The 27,191-nt window shown below is 39.7% G+C and overlaps 1 protein-coding gene across 3 annotated transcripts in view; it reads left to right on the top strand.

The window, feature by feature from the left end:
- The window catches only part of LOC139738464 (septin-7-like), a 116,567-nt gene that overhangs the window by 77,747 nt on the left and 11,629 nt on the right, over positions 1-27,191 (top strand). For 2 of the 3 annotated variants that reach the window (XM_071649089.1, XM_071649090.1), the window contains exons 7-12: positions 14,111-14,203; positions 16,567-16,617; positions 21,026-21,122; positions 22,885-23,044; positions 25,263-25,410; positions 25,940-26,091. In XM_071649089.1, the coding sequence (XP_071505190.1) occupies positions 14,111-14,203; positions 16,567-16,617; positions 21,026-21,122; positions 22,885-23,044; positions 25,263-25,410; positions 25,940-26,091 (701 nt within the window). The remainder of the gene's footprint in view (positions 1-14,110; positions 14,204-16,566; positions 16,618-21,025; positions 21,123-22,884; positions 23,045-25,262; positions 25,411-25,939; positions 26,092-27,191) is intronic. The other variant, XM_071649091.1, reaches the window with a different exon arrangement.

Here is a 27,191-nt window from a genome sequence, read left to right as displayed (position 1 = left end):
TCCAAACTTTCCCTAAATATTTTATAACCTAAAACACTTGCATATTAGTCTCCAAAGTCCAGTAGAAGTTGAACATAAAGACACTCAAAAGACACATTTCAGAATAATTCAATCCTTTGAATTGAAGCTCAGCACCATACTCAAGCAGTCATTAGTGTTAGGGTACGTACATGTACACAATGGTGCACCTGTTATTTTCACATGAACGGTAAATCATTCAACAGTATTTAAAAGTGTCAAAATTAACGGCAAATAGGAAACTGCTACCGGACTTTGGAGACGCAGATGCAAGTATTTTAAGTTGTGAAATATTTATGGTGAGTTTGTGCATGTTTGAAAATCATTGTACGAGGCGGCGCGAAACTACTCTAGTACCCCTTTCCCAATTCTCTCCCCAACCCCTCCCTTCCCTGGCCAACCCCACCCCTATTTCTCCTTTGCCCCCCCCCTTCCTTTATCTTTCTCTCACTTTAATTATCTTTCATGCAGTGGTTCAGCAAACTAGTCCCACTTGTCCCCACCCCCATCCCTCTCCATTCCCTCCCCTTCCTTACCCCACCCTCTCCAAGTCCCAATCCCCACCCCATTTCCTCTCCTCCCTGCCCCACCCCACCCCCATTTCCCCTTCTATCTCCCCTACCCACTCCCTGTCCCAGTCCTTTAAACTCTGTTGTACACCACTCACTCTGCGGCTTACCAGAAGACAGAGAGCAGTAAGGAAGACGTGTTAGCGCAGATGACATTTTGCTAAACCAACTTTGCCACTGCACTGAAAGTGCCTGATTAGCACCATTTTCTTGCTGGTGCAGTACAAGTCTGACATTGCCCAAAGAAAGGCTTCTTAAAGGCCTTTATCAGCTTTTGTAAGCCATGCTGCAAATCTATTTCAGAACTGTACAAGATTAGACTTTTTATAGATTCCTATAAAGAACAGGGGCACTTTTTTAAAAATTTATTTTATATATACAATGATTATTATTTTTTTTAACAGTGAAAGCGTCAGTCATTGCATTTATGAAGCAGTGATTCTCGTGGGGGGGGGGGGGGGGGGGGGATACATGTAAGCGTGTCTCATCTTTCATACTGTAGCTAAATCCATATTTGTTGCTTTTCTTGAATATTGCATTGTATCCTGTTGGGTTATGGTGCTTTTCCTTGTTTTTAAATGACCCTGTAACTTATGCAAGTTCATATTCTTTGCATTACCAAACAATCAGGACTACATACATTATTTTAAACTCTCATAGAGCTTAAATTTTTTTTAAATTGTTAATCCTCAAGGCTAAGAGTGTCACGGTGGCAACTTGCTCGCCGTTCTTTTGACGCGACTTGCCAAGCATGAACGTAGGCAGAGCCAGAGCCAGAACGTTGGATGTCAAATTCCACCTAAACCCAGCACTGTGCAGTGAATTGACCTGTCCAGTCCTATTAAGGTCTATTTTAGTGCCTGCTAATTTGTCCATACCGCCCAACAGGTGAATCTGTTGCCTGAGTAAGGTTTCAGATGCTGACCCCCACACCCCACCCCAACTTTGCTAGAATTTATATAGTGGCCTGGATTATGTAGGATTTCAAGTTTTCTTCCTTGTTTTTTTTTCCCCCCTTCTTTTTTGGATTCTTTACTGTCATCATATTGAAAGGAAGGCGGCGGGGAAACTTTCCGGTCCAGACAAAATGTCTCCCAAATTATCTTCTGTGCTTCCTTGCTGGGGAAATACAAGTCTTGTCATATAAGCTTCCCATATATTTTGGCTCATGCTGTGTTGATAGCCAGTAGCAGAGCTGCTATCTAGTCTTTTTGTTGTTTGTGGTGTTGCTTTTAGATATTTAGGATGTTACCTTTTTTGGACATCAAGCGGAACAAAAAAAACCAAAACACAGACACAGGTACGTGTACTTGTATTTGTGTATAAGGCACACCCCCAACTTTCCATATTTTTCAGGACAAAAAAGGTGTGCTTTATACATGAGTGTGTTTATGGTAGACAAATAGAACCCTACTCAAGGAACATTCTTGCATGTATTTTCAGAAAATGAGTGTTTTAATTTAAGATTTGAACTGTTTTTAAATACCATAGATTAATTTCTCCTCCTACAAGTATCGAACTGCCTCCAGAAACTTGGTTGACAGTGTCATGGACATAATTCTCTGGATTTATCATCTTTTAAAATCAAATGAATTCATTCAAAAGTGAATTGATGTGGTTCTGGTTTGGGACAGTTTTTGAGATTGGGAATGGAGAATCTGAAAGTTTCATTTAAGAGTTTTGATGCCTCCGCCACAAAGTGTTGCTGGAGGCATTATGTTATGGAGACAATAAACCAGTCACCATACTGCCATTTCTTGGTTATCTTTTTTTTCGGGGGGGGGGGGGGGGGGGGGGGGGGGGGGGGGGGGACACGTTGTGGATAACAGGTGTGAAATGCTAGTTTCCACATCAAGGTGTTGCAGATCCATTGTATCACTGATGTGAAGATGATAGATGAAATGAGGCTTTTGTGGTGAAGGATGGAATAAAGTTGTAAGAGTGCTAGTATACAAGAATACTTTATCACCCAAGGATATTCCTAGGCCCATCGATTTCTTTGACAAAAGGAGAAAAGGAATTAATGGGGAACGATGACTTTAGATTTGTCAAATAACAAATACATTTCCTTTCAGGACTATTTTGGGAATGAAGATTTTCTTTTCTCAGTGTCGTGTTACCTGACCACAAGCTAAAAATGGTCAGGCAATGTTCGGAAAGATTGGGAATTAATCGGCACAAGTTGTGGAGTCTTTGTTCGGCCATGGCTGGGCCAAGAGTTCTGACACTGCTCAGTGTTGGCTGTCGGTGGCAGAGTTTCCTAAAGGGGGGACCGCTTCCTTCTGCAATGTAGGTGTGCAGTAGGGCACTGTACAGGTCCTGGCCTGGGGAAGTAGGGTATGGAAATGAGTTATTTCCTTGGCAGATTGTCAACGCAGACGTCACATAGCGAGAGCTGTAGGAGAAAGGTCTGGCTCTGGCGCAGGGGAATTTGCAGGGAGTTTGCAGAGCACCAGAGAAAAGGCACCGTCTTATTGTTACTTCAGGACTATCACAACGAGCAGAGATACTCTATACACAAGTCCCTGAAATGCAGAAATGCAAAAGACCACATTTGTAGCCACGAGGGAAAACAAAAAACAAAAAAAGCAATCAAGTTTGGAAATTGAGGCTGTTAGGGTATGGGCATTGTATTTGCAAACTTGCTGAGATTATTTTCAAATAAATGATCCTAGTTGTACTTGTCTTGTCTTCAAAGCATACTATTGAGGAATATGTCAAATTTGGTGAATGAGGTAAAATTTGTTGTATAGTCCAATCAAACCAAAGAGGAAGCTTTGCTACGTACACAATTGTGATGAGGATGAGGCGCAAATAAGCCGTATATATACTGGCAATGAAGGGTCATGTATGTAGAGCAGTGATGAGGCTACTACACCATTTCAGATTCACATGTGGTCAAACCTGTTGTTCCAGGAACTGCTCTTTGAGAACTGTGCCTCGGCCTAGAGAGTGAAATTGACAGCAGCTTCTGCTTTCAAGGAATAGTGATTTTGACAGGATAATAATAATGATAATAAGGTCTCCTTTATCCAGGGTAGCCTCTTCATTGTTGCCACTGTTCTACCAGAGGGCCCTGCCATTATTATTACCCTAGCATTGCCAGGTACCCATTTATACACCTGGGTCGAGAGAAACATCGTGGGTAAAAACATCTTGTCCAAGGACGTAAGCACTGGGCGGGAATCAAACTCGGGTCTTTCGATTGGGAGTCGGGAGTCCTATCCACTATGCCACAGCGCCCCCACATGGTCATTACCCTCTGGTCTTAATCCTGCAAAGTGCATACCTTTTCCCCCCATACAACTTTTCCCCTTTGCCAAACTCTTTGCCGAGCCCCCTGCCACACCCCCCTGCCTGGCTTCTGCCCCTCACACTAAGTGCCATGCTGATGTAACCACTGCCTCACTACTAAGCCTGGCTCCTTCATCTTTAACTTGCTCCATTCTTAAACCACTACCCCCCCCCCCCTTTCACTACCAACACTATTCGCGATGCTTTGACAGTGAAAACGCCGTCCTTACACTGTGATTTAGTCGTCCTATGGTTGTGCTTTCGTCGTGAAAAAGTCGTGGTTTTATTGTGATATCGCTGTGAAATCGATGAGGTAGATAATGAGGTAGCCCCTTTGTCATGTTAATAGATCTTTGTTCGCCCTCTTTAGAAAATGTAACAATCGGAACAAAAGCACAGTTCTGGCGAGGGTGTCTTGATCGGACTCTCGAAAGCTTTTGTTATAGCGCAGCAAGCCGTCCGCAAATTTCTATAGTCGCGTGGATTAGATTACTACCATGGCTTACCGTTAGATTACTACATTGTTTGAATTCCCTCAGTTCATCGCGCTTTGCCGCCCGGGCACACGATAATCGCTTCGACTGCGAAGTGCACACAGTAAGGACGGAAAAAAAAGATATAAACTTTAGCGAAAGTGCATGATCAGACTCTAGGTATATTCTGAAAACATGCATCTAATCGATCGCTTATTTTCCGTCGCAAATTACATGGTAAAATGTGCAACAAAATCATTTGTATTTTACGTAAAAACGTTTTATAAGACCTCCGTGAACGCAATGTCAACGTAAAGCGTGAACTCAGTAAAATCGGAGAAACAGTAAACACCCTGCCTCACTCAAAACATCTGTATACTCTCCCTTAATCTGCATCGATTTCCACTCCAAATTTCACTTCGATGGAGTTTGTAATCCGTTCCTGTCGCCGTAACGAAAATGTCTAGAACATCAATGGTACTGAAAATGACTTTCCGAATATTCCGATGTATCAAAGGCAGGGCTCGACACTAACGGTGGCCCGGTGGTCCAAAATTTCAGAAATGAAGATTTTGATGGCCCGATCGGGCCACCAAAAAAGGTCGAATGTTTGCCTTTACTTTTGGAAATGAACAGCAGTAACAATCGGCTCCGTAAGATGCTAAAATTAATGTCAGATGTTTGCTTTATTTTTGGCAATGAATAACGGTAATATTCGACTCCGTATGATACAATAATGAATGTCGGATCTTTGCTCTGCATACATTGTACTTTTGGAAATGAATAACGGTAAGATTCAGCTCCGTACGGTGCTGAAATTAACGTCAGATACTAGTATTTGATTTTGCGTTCGGAAATGAATAAAGATAACATTCGGCTCCGGAAGATGCTGAAATAAAATAATGTCGAATATTTGCTTTGACTTTCGGAAATAAATAACAATAATTTTCAACTCCGTACGATGACAAAATAAATGCCGGATATTTGCTTTTACGTTCGAAAGTCAATAACAATAACATTCAGCTCCGGAAGATGCTGAAATAAATGTCAGATGTTTGCTTTCAATTTTGGCAATGAATAACGGTAATATTCGACTCCGTATGATACAAAAATGAATGTCGGATCTTTGCTCATACTTTTGAAAATGAATAACGGTAAGATTCAGCTCCGTACGGTGCTGAAATTAATGTCAGATACTAGTATTTTATTTTGCGTTCGGAAATGAATATGGATAACATTCGGCTCCGGAAGATGCTGAAATAAAATAATGTCGAATGGTTGCTTTGACTTTCGGTAAGGGATAATGATAACTTTCAACTCCGTACGATGATAAAATAAATGCCGGATATAATATTTGCCTTTACGTTCGAAAGTAAATAACAATAACATTCAGCTCCTGATGATGCTAAAGTAAATGTCGAATGATTACTTTCACGTTCGGAGATGAAAAATAATAATATTCAACTCCGTACGATGATTAAAATGTCGGATGCTTGCTTTTACTTTCGAAAGTAGATAGCAATAACATTCGGCTCCGGAAGATGTTAAAATAAAAATAATGTCATGATGATTGCTTTTACGTTGGAAAGTGAATAGCAGTAATATTCTGCTCCGTACGAAGCTAAGATAACTTTCGGATGTTTGCTTTTAAATTTCGAAATGAATAACAGTAACATTTAGATGCATTCGATGGTAAAATTAACGTTTCATGTTTAATTGCTTTGACGTACGGAATGAATAACAATATAGTATTCAACTCCGTACGATGATAAAATATATGCCGGATGTTTGCTTTTCCGTTCGAAATTAAATAGCAATAACATTCAGCTCCGGAAGATGCTACAAGAAATGTCGAATGATCCCTTTGACGTTTGGAAATGAATAACAATAATATTCAACTCCGTACGATGATTAAATAGATTACAGCTCGTTATTCCGAAGGTTCGTTGAAGGCTCTTCGGTACGAAGATTCGTTATTCCCAAGGTTCCCGGCGTTGTTCCGAATTTCATTTTCTGATTAACTATTCTTCGGAATAACGAACCTTCGGAATAACGCCACAATAAATGTCCAGATTAAAGAACCCGTCTTCATTTTTGGATTAACGAACCTCTAGGTATCATCCTAGTGAGACTTTGTGTGTTTTGGATTAACGAACCTTCGGAATAGCAAACCATCGGAATAACGAACAGCACCCATAAACTAAATGTCTGATGTTTGCTTTTATGTTCGAAAGTAAATTGCAATAACATTCATAATAATCTATAAGCCTATTTGCTAAATCTTAGAACTCAGAATAACAGTAAGATGATTGAATGTTCTATTCATTTATTTTCGACATGACGCACTTCAGTAATATTTGATATTTGTTTTTCTTTGTAGTAGGACCGATGTAGTTTTTCTTAAGTTTTTCTTGATTTTTTTTTTTCGGGCCACCAGAAAGTTAGTGTGGAGCCCTGATCAAGGTCATTGGCATGTTAGCCCGATCGGACGCCGTGTTTTTACCAAAGAGTATATAGAAGCGCACGAATGTGATTTTTACTACGACTGGGCTGTGTATAGTTATGCCACTTGATAAATGTTGATGTACAGCGAGAGTTATCAACATTTAAATTATGTAGGAAGCGTGATCGTTCGTATTTTGTCATGAGGGTATTTAAAATGCAGATAAACATGTCATTTCTCCCATGCCGTGTGGCGGAATCCGAATGACTGTCACAAACCACATTCGAGTAAACCTGTATCAATGTACCCTACCACGCCACACTACATACATTGTAGCTAACACGAGTCCATGAGAGTAATGCGTTGCCATGCATCCACGTGCGTCTGCACTACCAGTGAGCGGTCAGTGCAGGTGCGCAGAGCACTTGTACAAAGTGATGCGTGCACCTGATACTCTGGCGTGAACCATGCAGGGCCGTATAAAGAGAGTGGCCATCTCGCTTTTTGGCTTATGTGTTTTGAAGCCTGTGATTGGTCAGAAGCTGGTCCCATGATCTACAGGCGCCATGTCGTTACTAAAGTGCGCTCATAATGCAGTGCCCACTGTTTACGACCACAAAACTCTGTGTTTACGACCCCTTTGGCTTGGTTATTTTGTTACGTCTGAGCGTACACGCTAACCCTGTTACGTGTAATTATTATGCGCGGTAACGACATGGCGTCCAAATTAGCAGTTGGCCAGACTCTCTTTATATACGGCACTGGCGTGAACCTTAAATTTACTCCTTCCACATGGATGAGAAGACCGGACATGATCGACGCGACGGGTACAAGTGTCGATCACAAATCAATTAAAAGATGACTAGTATTCACACTGATTATGCCTGCATGGATAAGAATTTCAGCACAGCCTTTTTATTCACTTCCAATATGGGGTCTGTAGGCTTCCGAAGTATACTTTCTCTCATGAGTCGATGGAATACTAGTACAAACTTACATGTATTCGTTTCTCTTGTCAGGCACAAAGAGAAAGAGGGAGAGAGAGGGGGGTGGGAAACAAACAATCAGAATACTGTTAGCGTTCGTTTAATACGTGTACATTGTAGTTTAATACATTCTTAACTTGAAGCTATAATTTCTCGAATATTAATTCATTGCCTTTCCCACGGCCCTCAGAAACTAAAGTTCATGAACTTGCGGTGTGTCTTGTTTATCATGTTTGGCACGTAAGGAATGCGCGCATACTACTAGACAGGGCGTGTATTCTTCTGCCATTTCTTTCTTCGAAGTCTGAAATGTAATAACCGTCGAGTAGGTTTATTTCATGTGCTTCACATGTTAATCATGATGCATGCATGCCTGAGAGCGTTCGTTCGTCGTGAACCTTCGAACTTGCTCTATACTCAGACAATAATTTCGGGAATTTCCAAGGCAACTGAGTAATATTTCTTTTTTAAAACCATTAATAAGAACAAATGTAACCTGCTAATTGCTTATCGATAAATCGATAAAGTTAAAATTATCGTTCTTGTGCCTCACAGTGGTGTGGAGCGTATGCCGTTGAAACGTTCTTTTTAATGATGGAATAAAAAACAAGAACGCAGTTTGGTCGACCGTTCACAAGTCACCGCGGGGCAGCAAGATTTCTTGGGTTTAGCATGCTGTTCGCGCCAATATTTGTGTCTTGTGTCTTTCTTACGTGGGAAAAAGTTTGCTAGCGGATTACAAATCTCCCGAGTTTTGTAACCTGCTAATTTGTATGCGTGTATAAGAAGACATTGTAGGCTTCCTGCCAACCTCTTCAGAATATTAAACATCGTTAGAAAATATATATTCCACCAAGTGTCTATACCAGATTGTTGTATTTCATTTCTAAAAATGCAAAAGCTCCCCCGTGTGAGAGGGGGACACCCCCTTCACCACACATTACTAGTATAGACTTCTCTTCACTCACATAAAGTTGGTTACAGCGAAAGACGCACACGTCCATCAGAAGATGGTTGTAGCCATTCTCATTGTTCCCCGATCGATCAGTACACATTCTCTTTTTCTTGTTTTTTTTTTTGTTGAAAAAGAATAAAAATATTGTAACAAAGTGTGAATTAGATCGTTGAAATTCAGATCTCGATACAAACTTTCCTTGCACCTTTAATCATCATCTATAAAGTTCTTACACAGTGACAGACGCGAACGGGACTCACGAGGTGACAGAAAAATCACGATTTTATAGCCATGCCCACTGTCCCAGAGTATTACATTTCTTACATTTTCTTGAAAAAAAATGTGTACATGATGAATTCCATAAAAATGGTGTTGAATATCATATCTAAAAATACAAATTCACCCGTGATGGTCTGTCACAAGCTCTGTGCTCTCTATTATCCTCCAGCTCTCCCTCGATTACGTGCTCTTCCCCTCCCGCACACGTAAATATGGATATAGTGCCTATACCTGTTACAATGTATCTTTGGACACTGTTCCATACGAGGGTATGATTAACCCCCCCCTCCCCCCCCAAAAAAAAATGCAATCGTTACATGGAGTTTCCGCCAGATGTTGCTTACGCTATATGAATAAAAAACCGCGTAGATAAGTAACAATTACCATAGGTACTCTCTTAAATTAAGCTCTTACCATAGAGTTCACATCAGTCGGGTCACTAATAAAAAGAACTGTTCATAGATAATCATATAGGGGCCAACCCCGATTTGTAAAGCCTGATGTTCTTTTTTTCTATTTTGTTTGCATTTAATTTTACAAACGTATACAAACTGTTTCTTGACATAAAAGCCAAGGTGCTCCTTGCCCCATCGTAGGTTGTTTAACAATGACCCGGATATTCATTAACTCCTTGCGGCTGGAAGCTTTTGTGCTTGATGATGATATCAAAAGGTGGAACGGCATTGAGTCGCTGAGCTGCGCATGCATGACCAACGATGACCGAGCTGTGCCGATATAATGGGTCGGTTTGGAGATGGATCTTTTCCACCTCCCTGGTTCGATGTAGAAGGTAACATGGACATTATAGTGTACTTCGTTGTCAGAAAACGACTAACAGTTATTTACTGTTGATCACCAAATCCTCGAAGTAGTATTCAGAGTAATTTCACAGTTCAAAATTTAACTCCCTTTAATCTCGTAAGCAGTTCATTACATGCAATTCGGTAAAACGTGAGATCGTATGGGTTTTTGCATTGTCATGATCATGTCGTTTATATTTCTCGAAAATATCAATAAATGAAATTCTTGCCTCGTATTGTTTTCATTACAACCAATTGAGAATTTGTTTTATATCGACGTAAACTGTGAATTCGTGAATACAAATGAAAATTACTTGACTGGACATGCATGGGCACTTAAAATCTGATCTATCCACAAAGAATATACATGAAGATTATCCCGTATTAATTCTATCAAATTTTGTTAAGGACAGAATTGCATTATTGTTGATAACGGAATTCATGATGCCGTAATTACGATAATTTACCTTGCACTGAATCGTAATATTGCTGTTAATGATACGGAATGTTGCTATAATCAGAATAACGAGTGCCGCTTAGTTATTTCCGCGTGCAATATATATGTTGTTTGTAACAATACTCCGTCATATTTTGAACGGGCCAAGACACAATCACTCGCCCTGCGTATTATACTGTACATAATTATGACATAGTTCACGATATCCCGCTCGATAAAATGATTGGATGAAATGAGCGGCAACTTCTTAGCACTTCTGATTCTTGAGCAGATATATAATTTTCTTTAAGAGAATATCCATATCAGCGTTTTAAGCTTCATGATTTAAACTACGGAAATTGTTCTGTCTGTAGGCTGTGTTATCAACAAGGTTCTATATCTGAAAGAGAAACTGCAAGAGACTTTCAGTTTGCCACTGCTCTGCGTGGAAGTTTCGTCCGCATTTGCACGCTGTCAGGGGCCGAATATATCACTGTCATTATCGTAACACCTCGTCTTCATCATTATCACAAGCGCCCTCGATCCATCATTATCATCATCAAAAGCATTAAAAAAAATTTTCAACGTCATAGGGCTCGACACTAACGGTGGCCCGGGGCCACCAAAAACACACGTCGGGCCCCTAAAATGTCAGAAATTAAGATTTTGGTGGCCCGATCGGGCCACTAAAAAAAGTAGGATGTTTGCCTATACTTTTGAAAATGAACAGCGGTAACAATCAGCTCCGTAAGATGCTAAAAAAAAAAATGTCAGATGTTTGCTTTTAACTTTGGAAATGAATAACGGGAATATTCGACTCCGTATGATACTAAAACAAAATGTTGGATGTTTGCTTATACTTTTTGAAATGAATAACGGTAAGATTCGGCCTCGTACGGTGCTAACATTAATGTCAGATATTTGATTTTGCGTTCGGAAATGAAAAGGATTCTTAACATTCGGCTTCAGAAGATGCTGAAATAAATGTCGAATGTTTGCGTTGCCGTTCGGAAATAAATAAGAATGATATTCAACTCCGGATACGATGATAAAATAGATGCCGGATGTTTGCTTTTATACGTTCGAAAGTACTTAAATAGCAATAACATTCAGCTCCGGAAGAAGCTAAAGTAAATGTCGAATGATCCCTTTGACGTTCGGAAATGAATAACAATAATATTAAACTCCGTATGGTGATAAAATAAATGCCGGATGCTTGCTTCTACGTTCGAAAGTAAATAGCAATAACATTCAGCTCCGGAAGATGCTAGAATAAATATCGAAAGATCCCTTTAACGTTCGGAAATGAATACCAATAATATTCAACTCCGTACAATGATTAAATAAAATAAATGTCGGGTGTTTGCTTTTACTCTCGAAAGTAAAGAGCAATAACATTCGCTCCGGAAGATGCCAAAATAAATATCAGATGATTGCTTTTAGGCCTACATTCATTTGGAAGTGAATAGCAGTAACATTCTGCAACATACGATGCTAAAATAAATGTCAGTATTTTACTATAGCATTTCGAAATGAATAACAGTAACATTCAGTTGCGTTGCATGGGAAAATAATGTCTGATGTCTGCTTTGACGTTCAAAAATGAAAACAGTAACATTCGGCTCCGTATATACGATGCTAAACAATTGTCAGATTATTCATTTCACTTTCGGAAGTGGACAGCAATAGCATTCGGCTCCATGCGATAATGAAATAAATGTTGGATGTTGACTCTTAAATCTGGAAATGAATAACGGTAATATTCTGCTCCGTACGATGCTAAAATAAATAACACATTGTTGTTTTTACATTTGGAAATGATTAACGGTATCTATCGGCTCAGTTAGGTGCTAACATAAATAGCGGATGTTTACTTTCACGTTCGGAAATGAATAGGGCCTAAGGATAATATTCAGCTCCGTAAGATGCTAAAATGAATGTCGGTTCTTGCTTTTACATTTGAGAATGATTAACGGCAACATTCGGCTCCGTAAGGTGCTTAAATAATAGTAAAATTGGATGATTGCTTTTAATACAATTTTGTTTGTTTTAGGCTTTCAATACCGATGTAGAAATAAGGACGATACGATAAAATTAGAAGCTGAATGAATGTTAAACGACATGTCTCACGTCCCGCTCAGGCATCTTGCACTTCTTTGAGATGGTATTGGTAAACACGACACGTGATACGCGCCTGCCGCGATATAACGCATTGAAGAACCTGCATGGTAACGTACATAAACACGCATGCGATTTGTCGTAATTAATGTGGTAGCGAACGCAGGGATTTACGAAGACGAATACACATGCTTCGTTGCATGTCTTTTCATGCTATTCTATAGGTGCTCGCGTCGATCGACGAAACCATACTATACTGTTACAAACGACATGAACAATGCAAGTGGAGCTTCGTTTGTTGTATCGAAATGGATAAACAAGGTGCTGGAACCAAGATTATCAGCGGATTATCAAACTTTGCAACGCTCCAGAAGCACTGAAACAGCATGATTTGATCGTTCTTCGGCCGTGAACTAGTAGTGAAAAAGTTGTGGTTTTGGAGCCCAAGAGCTGCGGACAAAAGCCGATGTAACAATCGGCGGATTATCACCATGAATAGCATGTGTCTTTTGTTCGATTTTCACGCTGCATAACAAAAGAGTCACTCTAGCCGGCGAGGGGGCGAGGCAGGATGTCGGTGATTGTTCTGCCCGAAAAGCACGACTTTTTCACGACGTAACAACTACTAATCCACGGTAATATCACATCGATTCCAGCACATTTTCACAACTCGTTCACCACCTAATCACAACGCAATCACGGCAAAACCACAGGGACAATATGTAAGTGCAAAAGCACGACTTTTGCACGACTAATTCACAACGAAACCACAAGTAAAGGACGGCATTTTCACTGTCAAAGCATCGCGAATAGTGTTGGTAGTGTTTGCTCCTTTCTCTAAAAGTCAGCTTTTATCCCCCACCTCACAGGAGATTTACCATCCACAAAATTGATGGTATCTTTGGCCTTATGTGGAAGCAAGTGTTGCCCAGTAGTAACGGGATGCCATGGTACAAATCCCTTGAATGGATTTTTTTTTCTCTTTAAAGCCACCTTAGGTACTAGCATCAGTTACCTGACCCGTATATTGAAATATTGATTGATCCCTATCCATTGCGTGACGTCAATGTTGTAAAGGTGGCACCTGCCAGTAGAACACTTTGACCTTTTTGTCCTTTTTATTTCTATCTCTCTTTTCTTTCTCTCCCTTGCCCCCCCCCCCCCCCCCCCCCCCCTGCACTTGCTCATTCGCAGTCCCTTTTCTGTGTGTGCATATTTGTAGTGTGTGTGTGTATGTAGATCATTTGAATGTAGGGCATCAGCTGTCGGTTCACTTTGACACACAGAGTCACCTTTAATAATTATGAGGCAGAAGGGACGAATGGGAGTCGGTTTCCAGTCAGAGTTAAATGTTCTTTGTCAGTGAAAGTGACAAATCAAGTAATTAACCTTTTTTTTTGTGACAGAGTCTGGCCCCTTATACAATTATAGTTCTTAACACTGATGCATGTGTGTAGCGAGCTCTGGTATGAACCTTTATGTGGCCCACACATGATAATTTTGCAGAATGTACACATGTTCATCTGCCTGCATGTACACGTTTTAAGTCCCATTTATTTGAAATTTTAGATAATCTATTAACTTAAAAATAAGCCGAAGTGACTTTTGATGATTTTCTTTATTGCTCATATCATTGCAACAACAAAAAAGCAAGTATGTACATACATGTAATTTTTTATCTTGCCTCGTCATTATTTTTCTCGTGTGCCTCTGCATCTGACCCCTTGACCCCCACACAGATAATGGCTGAAATCAACGAACACAAGATCAAGATCTATGAATTCCCAGACATTGAGGAGGAAGAGGAGAACAAGGAGAACAAGCGAGTCACGGTAGGTCAAATAACCGCGTAGCGATGTCGGGACGGTCAAATGACCTCTCGGCAATGTCCAGAAAGTAGCCCCACGTGCATAGACTGTAATGGTTGACTTTACCGTACTTAACGAGCCTTTGCAGTATTCAAGTTGTTTAAAGAACATGGTTAAAGTTGGTCGTGTGGAACTTTTTTTTTTTTTTTTACTTGGCGCAGCCTGCATTTTCCTTGAAAAGATCGGAAAGAAGAAATTTAGCTTTGATTACTAAATTTAAAAAAAAGAACTGAAACAAGGTATCAAATTGGCAGTGGTTGTTGGAGGTTGTGGACATATGAAATGATGTAAAATATGCAAGAAGTCTTGACAATTCTACCTGTAAGAGATTGATGATAAAAGAAACATTGCCAGAGCATTCGAGGGAATCGTAAGTAACTCTAAAAGAGACTTTTTTGTTTCCTTTTCATGGCTTGGCTAGGCTAGATGGCTGGTAGAGAGTTTATTCATTCATGCCATTGAATGGGTTTCACATCTTTGTGTATCTATGCTCTCTGATTAGCAAACAGTACTAGCATAGACAGATATTATTTGTACATTCCTGCCTTCATATCTTTTCTAAAAAGGTTGTGGTTTTCTCCTTAATAAAAATAGTATGTGTAAAGTGTCTGTCTAGTTTAGAGGTGTCCATTCGTACAGCAGACACAAGATTAGTAATCAGTAGAGTCTTTCTTTTTCTCTGTGTGAAATGGGTTGCCTTGGTGTAATCACAATTCTCTATCTATATGCATAAAACTTTAAAAATCAGATTTCTTGCCACAAGTACTGTGAAGACAGTGAAGTCCACTTTTTGTGCCAATTTGCATTTCTCAGTTGTCCAGTCTGAAGAAATGTGTTATCTATCTCTCAGGATTCATTCTGGCAAAAAGGAGAAAACCGTCAGAATCATTTTGCCATATTATTGCTCAAAAGGGATTTACTAGTAAGATGGTGTTCGACTGCATACATGTATGAAGCATATTTCATCGTTTACCTTTTTGTTTAGGACAGAGATTTTAGGGCGTTGTGAAATTTCCATAATGGTGAAAGACATTGAGTGTAATATAGCCATTTTGGTCTGCCACTACCATTGCATTGAATTGTGACTCCACTGAATCGGGCATAAAGGCTGAGTGTTGTTGTACATGCATACAATGATTGTATGTGTTGTTATTGCATCTATTTAGTCACCCATGCATTGGTGATATTGGCTTTAACTTTAACAACTTCTTTTTTTGTTGTGTTTTGTTTGTTTGTTTCCATCCTTTGATTCTTTGACCATCCTTAAATCCGCACACCCCCTGTACCTGATCTGTGAATCAATCCTGCTTCTGTGTTGAACATCACCCTGAATAATCTTTTGCTTCGACTTTACGCAATATTGCATCTATGACCTTTTACCACTCATTCATCTCTTTTCTAACTTTTGTTTTTGTTTTTGCCATTGTCATCCTTTCATATCACCTCCTGTGGGTTTTCCCCTTATTTATTCACCTGTAAATTACTCCACTCTCAACCTTTCACTGTTTACGCTGGTCAAACGTTTGTTTCTACCACCACTTTGGCTTCACATCATATCAATCTTTTCTGTTCCCGCTTGTTTCCTGTGGATTCCTCTCTCTCTTCTCAATTGATGACGTTCTGCTTCTGTGTCCATTCTTGGTTTCGTACATTCTTCCTGTTCGTCCCTGTATCGTGACCCTGACATGACCACTACTGTTGATCTCATCATATTTACGTCTCCCATTTATCTTTGCTCCTTCGCTCGCGCCTCTGTCACTGATCCTTTCCCTGCACCTTTTCCTCTGAACCTTCATCTCACATGCCCACAACATCCTCAATGACCCGTTCACACCTCCATCCCTATTCACACCCCAAATTTTACACTTTTCCTTCTTCCAACCCCTCTACCACCCATCCCTCTTCCCATTTCCCAATCAATCTCTGACCCTTTCCCCCATTCATTCCAAATCTGTTCTCCTTTAACTGTTCCTGAATCCCTTTTCCACCGACACCACAATCACTTCGAAACTATCCCCAAACCCCTCAAACCTTAATCCCCTGATGTCCCTCCCTACCCATCCTCCAACCTCTTCTACCACGTCTGCCCCTCTTCCACTCCCCCCTCCCTCCATAATCTTCTTCACTCTTCCCCCTCTATATCTATCTCTCCCTCATTCAATCCCCACCAATCCCCTCTTTCCTTCCAACCCACCCCCACTTTTCGAACCATTCCGCCTGCCTCACCTAACATCCCATTCTGGAATGCCATCATGGTTGGTCCGTGCACGAATGCGCTCTTGGTCCAACCAAACCACACCCCCTCGCTCATGTGAACGAACCAATAGCAACGGAGGAATGGCCCCAAAGAGAAAGAGCACTCTCCCAACAGTTTGAAGGTATACCAGAAATCACCGTCATTTTCCATCTTTTTTTGTTTATTCACATATGATTTTTTTTTTGCTTGTCGGGACAGTGGTGCCCAGAGCTCACTGAACGAGTCATAAGTTGCCAAAGTTACACCTCGTGCTAACTTCTGTTTATCAAAAGAGAAACACAACAGCTGATGCTTGGCAAGAAAAAAATGTACGCTATGTGTTTGAGTTGAATGCGGCATATTTGTCCAATCACTCTGGTGTTCTTCAATAACCAGCGTCGCTGTTGTCTTTGTCCGATCATATAATTGATTTCAATGGCAGAAGGAAAGTGAACATTGTTGTGGGCATGATGGTAGCATAGCCAAATAACTGGTGGTAATGTTCTGAAACAGATGATGATAATAACTGCGCAGATTTTCTAAGACTGCCTATCTTCATCCTGTGACCCAAATCTCAACCATTTTAGGCTCCCAGTTTGTGTGTCGTTGATGAAATTTGAATCGTCTGTGAATGGCAACTTATGGATCTCGTCTCTGTGCGTTATCTGTTCCCATATGATTGACTTGGTCACAGCTCCCTACAGCTTCACCTGGACTGAGTTGGTTGCGTGACAAGAATGGAAGCATTTAGCAAATTCTTAAAAAGGCTTTACGCTTTTAGCATGATTTCATGCAAAACTTTCCATCATCAACAAATACACTGATCAATGAGCACAATGAATTTCACAAGCATCTTCATTTTCCATTCTTGGATTATTTGCGTTTACTTCAAAACATTTTCCTCTTGCACTCTGCATATTAACCTGAGAATGTTGGAGTGGAATATCTTCTGAAGAGACACCGTGGCAGTCTTATATCTATGAACTTAACATGAATTTGTTCAGTATTTTTTTTCCCTCTGATTTTGCTTGTATTCTTCTTTTGAATGTATGCAGATTTACAGCCTTGATTCTCCTTCTTCTTCTTCTTCTTTTTCTTCTTCTCTCTGAAATATTAGGATTGTTACCGTCCTCTTTTGGGTTTTTTTTTTTCTTGTGTTCAACAACTGCAATATGCAAAAACTTGTGTGCTTAATTTTTCTGCCATACAATGTAGCTTGTAGTGTGAGAACAATATTGCAGCAATAAAGTGACTATTACATATTCACAGTCATGTAGATGCTATGAGGTTGTAAATAAGTTTAGCAGGGGCATGCTTAACCTATGTTTGAGCTCATGACCATACAGCAAGTACCAACATTGAGGTCTAAATTATTTCGATTAAGAAAGCAAGTGATGAAATTTCTCTTCTTGTTTATCTTGTGTGTCTGTACCGCGTAATCTTATGTTTTGTGATAATCTGCGCTAGTAGAGTTAATATCAATACACTACTGAATAGAGGTCGATGCTCCAAACTTCAGACATCCTGGTAGAGCTGACGGAGTTTCTCACAATGTTAACAATAACTTTTACTGAACGCCTTTGCGTAAATCATGTATTACGTGCCCCTTTGTCCAAATGATGGAGTCGATAGGGACTAAACCATATTGCCCTTTACATTGCTCAAAGCAGCTGCAAGCTATCAAGCTAATGCCATATTCTCATGCTGCAATGGAAATCATTTAACAAAACACATTCTTTGCCCTCTACTTTGAAAAAAAAAAATGTAAAGGCACGAGTAGCATCGCCAAGAAAGAAGAAACTTGTAGTAAGTTGTGCTGGAATGTTTCAAAATTGCAACCGAAATCCAGAGAAAATTCACAAGCATGATCTCACTTGAATAGCTGTTCATCGCTTTGTTTTTTCCCCTCCAGCTCAAACTTGGAATGATTCTCTTTTGTTGTTGTTGTTTTTCTGAAATGTACATGATCTAACCAGAAGATGTGTCATTTTGTTTTCGTCCTGATGTCAAACAGTCTTCATCAAAAAATGTTCTTGTCAACTGTATGTGTGTGTAGAAGTTTCGAGAATTGTGAGGAGTAGATAGTATATAATCATGCCTATCAACTGCTCATCATTTGCTTTGTTTGTTTTTTTAACTGTCAACTTTATGCTTTTCACTAGAGGATATTCTTTTTCTAGATACATTCAGATGATGATCCTTAACCTTGAGGATAAGTTCTATGGGGTGCCAAGTGTCACACGATTGATTTTGTTATGAAATCAGTCTTTTCTTCAATGAATTGATTTTCCCTTTTATTGACATAATGACTGATTTTGTAACGAAATCGACCATGCGACACTTGGTACCCTGTAGAACTTATCTTCGAGGTTAGTTATCCTTGACATTAAGGATCATGTCTGAATGTAACTAGTGAATGGGGGAAACGGGGAGGGGGCAGGATGAAAGTTCAGTTTATTCCATGTGCCTATACACTCCTCAAAATCACCCTACCAAATAGATGAATAGATAGATAAATGAAGTACAAAAATTTGACCAAGATAACAAGATTACTTTTCACATATTTGGAAAGAAATATCATATCCTGCTTTGAGAAGATATGCTGTAGAGCACTCTTGTCGAAATTAAAGTGTTCTGATTCATGATTACTGTTAAGTAGTCATTGAGGAACCATGTGAAGATAGCATAAGGCACAGGATAGGGGGAAAAGGGGGGTGATTTACGATTGAGGTCATTCAACCTGAAGGTGTGAATGAAGTATCGCACAGGTGTGTGAAAGGCTGATTCACTGTATGCTAACGAGTTGGGAGATTTCTATTTTTGATATTCATCCAAAGTCTGTCAGGCAGATTATGCAACAGCCATTTCCTTTCTGTCCCATTGCTTTCTCTGCACAAGTTTTCGCTCCTCTCTCTCTCTGCAAAATTGGCCTGGCCCTGGTAGCGAATGCCATGTGGGTTTTGGGCAAGAGAGTTTTGGTGCGTTGGGAGCAAAACTTGCCTTTGCAGAAACTAGAATGAGGAAGGGATGGATCACTTCTTTGATTTAAACTTCCTAAAAATGAAGAAGTAGAGAAAATGGCTCAATTTGATACAAGATAAAAGATGCAAAAAAGAAAAGAAACAAATTTGCGTTTTTAGTGCAATGTTCATGTTTTGACTGAAGAGAGAGCTTCTTCTAGTGAATTTCTTTTGGTTGCGAGTCCAGTATTAAAAATGGTTACACCCATAAGAAGTGTTCACTGCTAAAATGTTTTGGAAATCTCTGTTAATGAGAAAACGTGGTCCACTGGTATGCTTTTGGGCCAAAATTACTTACGGTGAATGCACTTGATACATTTGTGGGACATCTAGTCCCAGTCTTTACAATAAAAAACAATAGCAAAAACATTAGTTAACAGATATTTCTCTGTTCTTAGTCATAAGGATTAATCATTGTATAATAGAAAATTTGGTGGATTGGATTGACATCCAATTGTTTTTTAGCAGTTTCCAAATATTACAAATTTTAGGAATTTCATTGTGTGTGTGTGTGTGTGGGGGGGGGGGGGGGGTTGTAAATTTACTATCGTATTCCAGAAAGCACATCCTAAAGTATCACAGAAAAGATTACAATCATGTCTTTTTCTTTTTCTTTCCATGTTGACATGTACAATGTTTAGAATGTGGCTGAGTATTAGTATTCGATATTTATTGAGTCTTTTAACCCGTTGAGGACGGTTTAATTTTGCTCCAACACGCATTTCCCGTAGACACTTGCCCGAGTATACTCGGGACTCGTCCTCAATGGGTTAAGTGACAGGCTTGATGAACAAGGATATTCATTTGCTTTGTCATGCTCTGACTTCAGTGTCTTTCTCTCGTGTGAAACTGCGTGCTCTATTTCTGTAGCTCTTTGCCAGTCCTGCATATTTACATTCGTGTTCTTCTTTTCTCTTTCCATTCTTCTTTTAATCTCGCACATTTGCGTGCGGCGTCTTTCAGCGTTCCCCCTTTGCAGTGTGTCTGTAAATTTCAGTTGCAAAGTGACATGTACCGTGTATTAACATTACTCTAATGAAAAGAGAATCTTGTGAAAGTGAAAACACAATAATAAAATCTTTGTGTCGAATGAATGTTGGCATAAAAAAATGTTCATATCTGCACTAGCACATATGATAAAATGGAATGAGATCAAAAATAAATTATGCTAATACAGTGTATCTAGTTGTTAAAAGATAACATGCAGTTTTGTGTTCATAAGTCATAAGTGTTAGTATTCATAGACGCCTATTCTTGTGTACGTGGGATATTGATAGTGATATAATGATTTTTTTTTAATGTTTAGAAATGGTCATCCAATTTCATACACGATAGTACTCGGCTCTATCTGCACACTCTGTACATACGTACAGTGTGTCTTTGTAGTAACTGACGAACCTATGCAGATGATTCAATTTCTTGTCGTAAATTGATTGATGATGGGGAATTAGATGTGACAAGACGTACACTGCATGTACATCACATGATGTAGTCTAATCTTCGGCCTCCTCTTTGATTTGGCACCCACAGGAACGCGTCCCGTTCGCAGTCGTCGGTAGCAACCACATAATGGAGGTCAACGGAAAGCGGGTCAGAGGTCGGCAATACCCCTGGGGCATTGCCGAAGGTATTTCAGGGGCACCACGCCCTAAATGTTTGCCTCCCAACATGAAAATGCAGGGGTACTTTGCTGTATCCAAAATTCTTACTGTTGTCTGTAATTGACATGGCTTTATGGAAATGAGATGTTTCTTTGCATTAGATGTAGATTATGAAGAGATTGATGGCAAAATGAGGTACAGTTGAACCTCTCGTATCCGGACAAGTCGGGACCGGGGCTCATCCGGATAAGGGATTTGGCCGGATACGGGAGACTCAGTGCTTTATACATGTACATATACATACACATGTACTGATGTAGCCCATTGTAGTACCACATGTAGTAATGTGTATACTGCAACCTTTTCATTGTTACACTCAGTAACAGATCCCAAAATAGAGGTTCGTGTTTGCAAGAATGAAATAATTTTCTTTTATAAATTCTTGGGATGATTAACCTATATAATTATTAAGAAATGTATCAAGTAGATCTTGAAAATAAACAGTACGAGTCGACGAAACTACGCTTCAAAATTCGATCATCACGGCTCGGCAAAGTCGACTGTAGGTCGCCATTGTTAGATTGAGTTGGGAATCCCTCTTTCCTCCCGTAATTATTAAAAAAAAAAAAAAATCACGGCGAGATTGCGTCCGTATAATAGAGAGATCCGGATAAAGGGAGGCCGGATAAGAGAGGTTCAACTGTAACTCCATTCTTGTCAATTTGAGATATTTGCAATTAAGACAGCTAAAAAACAAAGAAAATAATTAGGAAAATATGGGATTTTCTAAATCACGACTTCTAGAATATTCCTTGGTATCTGACAAGGGAGGTATCCTTGGAAAGGCTGTAGTTTGCTCTATCTGAAAATGGACTTGGTGTAAAATGTGTAAAAATGGCGGTGAACCTGTTCTTGCGACCAAACTCCTCATATGTATGTTGTTTTCTCTGGAATGAGTTGAATGCATCAAAGTGCACCAGTACAATTGCGTAAAGCTGCAATCATGTGCTGTGATTTGCTGCATTTTGATCATTCTGTCTACTGTCACTTGTGATGGGATCTAAAAAAATTTTAAAAATGGCTGAAGACGATCGGTGAGTTGTCTCATCGACTGACTAGTGTGCTCTTGACTTAAATGAGAGGTTCCTGGTTCAAAACCCAGAGAGAGACCAGCTGGGCAGACGTTGTGCGTTATGATGCCATTACCTCTCTACAGTGAATGTCTGTATTTTACAGACAGTAGAGTTGAATTAAATGGTTGATTTCATTGAATCCTTCTCTAAGGTTGAAAATGAGCAGTCTTATATGTGAAATAACTGCAATGTACATATCGTCAGTTGAGAATGAGAAGGGCTTTAAGTCTTCTCGAACACTATGGGTTTTGTGGTCACTTAACGCCCTTATCATTCTCAACCGACGATATGTATGCATGCAAAACATTCCATTTCACTTCGTTTAAACTGTCCATTCCATACACAAATAGGAAAATGGGCAAATGGTGCAGATCCGGTTTGGAGCATCCCAGGTTACAAGCAATAGCTAGCAAACAGTAGTAGTAATCATGCACTACAGGCTGTATGTGCCATATACAAAACATTGTAAAACAAACAAACAACTGGCCATCAAACAAACTGACATCTTTATAGTTACATGTGTACATGTAGGTCTAATCAAACAGCATCTAAGTGGTTAAAAGCAAGTTATACCTTCTACCCTGACTGACTCAGCTAACCCTCTGAATACCGGTCCTCCTCTTCCATCTCTAACCCTGTCCTTCCCACCACACAGTGGAGAACTTGGAACACTGTGACTTCATCCCGCTGCGCAACATGCTGATCCGCACCCACATGCAGGACCTTAAGGATGTCACCAACAACGTCCACTACGAGAACTTCCGGTGTCGCAAGCTGACCGCCGTCACGTCGGGAGACGCCAAGAAGGGCGGAAAGTAAGGATTGTGGATTTTGGGGAAAAAATTTGGTGGATTCTCAATGACCCTTGTTGAATATACTGTACAGCAAGATGTTTTTTGCGAATTGGAGCCGACGACCTTTTTTTGTGGTATGAAGTTTTTGCAAGTCGCCACTGGCATTCAATGCATATAGTGTAGACAAGAACTTCACGTGCATTTTAATTTCGCAAATTTTTGCTGTCGTGAAATTAGCGGAATTAAAATGCACACAAACATTTCTGGTTTTACAGTAGTAAATAGGGCAGGGAGGCCAAAAAAAAAATAGACATCTGTATGCTAAATCATACGTGTACATTGCAGCACCATAGTCAACAGTACTTCCATACAATTTATGTTGCGTGTGGTCAAGTGATAGGACTGGGTAGTTTTCAGGCCGCGTTTAGCTGCCATACTATGAATTGATAGTGGGACTGTATACCGATATATGAATTTGATGATATCCTATCATACAGGAATGATTCCATTTGGAAGTTAGAGATTATTACAAAATGTACCTCACTATTGGAAGGTAGATGCATTCTTTTATTCACATATCTCTTGTAGTTAATTCAAAGACGTGAAGATTTGGTTTGTGTGCCAAATAGCTTAATTAGAAATATAGAATATATCTGGATGGTTGGCTGAGCACAGTCTTGACAAACTACTGTGAAGGTTCCTATGGTTTATACATTTGACAATAGAGTAATGATGTGGGATAGTACGTTGGCCAGTGTAACTGGATTTTGTGGGACCTTAGGTTTTCACTGCCCTTTGTAAACTCACAAGATCAACATGGACTTGCTGCAAATTTCCAGAAGATTGCAGTGTACTACAGCAGCAGCAGGAACTGCTCAAGTTTAGTTGATCTTGATGTCGAATCAAGGGCATGATTAAGATTCACTCCAAAAACAGAATTGTTATCTTTGACCCGCAGTGGTCAGTGTCATTTCAAGGACGAGTTCTAAATGCAGAACAGCAAGGGAAGTAGAAGTGCATCGAGGTTGAAGAGGTTTTCCTGTGTGGTATGTGAAAATCTCGCCACACACACCATGCATGCTTTGGTTCCCTGAAAGGGCAGATTTTCAGACATGCAGCCCTCAAATTTACATTAATCCTTATCAGATTAAAGGGACTGTTTAGTTTGCTTGAGATGGGATTCAGATTTTAAAACTTTTTGCAAGATAATAAAAAACCACTTATATGAAATAGTAAAGACCATACAATTCTATTAAGAGGAATTCAAAGTTAATTTGATGAAATGTATTTTTTAAATGGATGAGATATCCAAAAACAAGGTAGAACAAAGTGGTCCTAATAAAAGGTGGGACCCACCTTTTTAATATTTCATATAGGCGGTTTCTATTGATGTGGCAAAAATGTTAAAACCTGAATCCCCAACTCAACCAAAACTACCATCCCTTAAAAGTTTTCCCAAAGCTAGAGGAAAATTTTAGAGTTGTACATGGCAATTGTCTAAATATCAGCAACAGTATAATTTATGGATTTGTTTGTAGTGTCTCTTTGTCTTCCCCTGATTATATGAATAAATCTATCACTGTTTACAAACCAACCAGCAAAAGTTATCCCTCAGATGCAGTTATATTTCACCCATAGAGTGATAGTACATTTTCTTTTATTAGGTCCAAAAGTTTTGCACAATCTTTCCCATCCTCTTCACCAGGTGTCTGCAACAGACGGTTTCAATCAGAACAAAAATCATGCTCATTCAACCTTTAGTTCTCCACGACTTACTTGTATTTCTAAACACTCTTTGATTACTCCTCTCAGCTGTTTCTGTGCCATGTGTCATAAGTGTCTATACAAAAGTTCCACGAGTGTCAAGAGGTTGATCTGTATGTTATATATTAAGTACCGAGATGAGTATGATGATGATGATTGTTAATATTGTCATTATTTTGATTATCATCATCATCATCATCATTATTAACAGTATTGCAGAGCCGCCAAGTCTCCCTGATTCTGCAGGAGTCTCCCTGAAAACGTCAAAATCTGTTCATGTCTGAATAAGAGAATATTAAGATTTCCCTGATTTGGGAATTATTTTTGCCCATTGAAATGCATATAACACACAGATGTATCTCCCTGATTGCTGTATGGAATCTCCCTGATTTGGATGTGGGAATGTTGGCAGACCTGGTATTGTTATTTTATGATGTTGTATGTCATGGTTTGAATTGTTTTCCCCTCATCACAGGGCCAGCTCCAAGAACCCCATCGCCCAGTTTGAGGAGGAGAAGCTGGAGCACGACAAGAAGATGAAGAAGATGGAGTCGGAGATGGAGCAGGTCTTTGAGATGAAGGTCAAGGAGAAGCAGAAGGGTCTGGAGGACTCGGAGACCGACGTGAGTCCCCCAAGAGCTTGGACAGTGGTCACTTCTGTGGTCATTAGTATGAGCTGGACATTGGTCCCAGTGTTGGCTGTCAATTTATTGTTCAGTGGTTTGATCTTATTTTATTTGCCCATCTGTTTGATCATCTCATCATCATTGAACGTGCACCTCTGAATATTGCACTGCATATTTTGCAATATCTAAAATTCCTTCAATCTGTGCAAAATCAGAAAGAAATCTACAAAAATGTTCCAATTTGAGAGAGGAGCACAAATTTCAATAATTTTTAAATGTCTTTTTAAAATAAACCTTCGGAATTATGAATCTTGTATCTTTTTTGGACTAGCAAATCTTTTTTTCACGTTTTTGGATTGACAAATCTTTGAAATACTGAACGTTATTTCATTTTTGGAATTAAGATCCTTCGGAGTAATGAACCTTCAGAATAATGAACCTTTGGATTAACAAACCTCAAGAATCTACGTACCTTCAGAGTAACAAATTGTAACCAAACCATCCATTCCATTTGTCACGACGGCAGATGAAGAAGCGTCTGGAGCAAATGAAGAAGGGGCTGGAGCAGCAGCAGCGTGACCTGGATGAGAAGAGGAGAAACTTTGAGAAGGAGAAGGAGGCCTTTGACGAGAACCAGAAACTCAAGGACGAGCAGCGCAAGGCCGTGGAAGGATCAAAGTAAGTCCCGACCAATCCCCCTCCACCATCCGCCCCCTTCTCCCATCAGACGATGGGAATAATTCCCACTATCTGTCTCAGATAGTCTGGGTGCCAGAAGCTTGACATAGATTTTACCGTCCCCCAAATGTTTGTTTTTCTTCCTTTTTTGATGGTTTTACTCTATTTTGAAGGTGCTAAATCCAAATCTGGTTGATTCACCTCTTGCATCCTTGAGGATTTTGAGATATTCAATTTTTTTGGGGTGGTCAATTTTGCAGCCTTCTTGAAGAGCTCGAATCCCTCGAGGATGCAAGAGTTTGCATCAGCCACCATTCACTATTCAGCCCCCTCAAAATGTGGTAAGAACCATCAATTTCATTTTCACTATTTTCATTACTTATAAGGGAATACTTATATTGGAGAATTTCAGTTTTTGGCAGCAGCCACTTTGGATATTTCAAAACCCTTAGGGATGCAAGAGCTGCCTGATTGGGGGCTCAGCACCCTTGAAATAGGGTAAAACAAATTTCGACTTCAAAATGTTAAGCGCAGTGTATAAGCATGACTATGAAACTTATTTCTGTGGCTTTTAAGCAAAGTTGAGGCAGTTTAGCCAATTTAAAAAGAAAAAAGAGTGAGAATAGAAAATTATGGGGGTGGGGGGAATCCTAACAATCTTTGAAGGCAAGGCTCCACATGTGGAATGTAGACCAAATTTCATGATAGGGTAATGTTAACGAAGGTAGAAATACAAATTCTTCATCCCTGATCATAAATTGCTCTTGTCAGAATATCAGTGAGTCAATAAGAGATTCAGTTCCAAGGTTTATTGCTGTGGCCCGTTGCTTTGAAAGCATGCTGTGCTCTTAAAGCAAGTCAGGTCAAGCTCTAAACAAGACAGAGTCACAATGGAATTCAGTGGAGCAGAAAAATACTGAGTAGACCCATTTTCTCTGACATTTGAGGCCTTTTTATTAAAACATCTCACAAGATATCAAAAGTAAGGATTGTGTATGTGACATAAAGTTTACATGTATCTCTGGTATTTGAGAGCCTTTTCACAAGAGCATCTCGCAATATTTCATTTATAGTAGTAATTGTGTAGGTGGTGTGGAGTT

This window comes from Diadema antillarum, unplaced genomic scaffold, assembly GCF_040938485.1.
Source record: "Diadema antillarum isolate AM-2024a unplaced genomic scaffold, OU_Dant_1.0 seq00000744_RagTag, whole genome shotgun sequence".
Classification (NCBI taxonomy): domain Eukaryota; kingdom Metazoa; phylum Echinodermata; class Echinoidea; order Diadematoida; family Diadematidae; genus Diadema; species Diadema antillarum.
The sequence above is the reverse complement of the archived record's forward strand: the minus strand, read 5'-3'. Positions and strand labels throughout refer to the sequence as shown.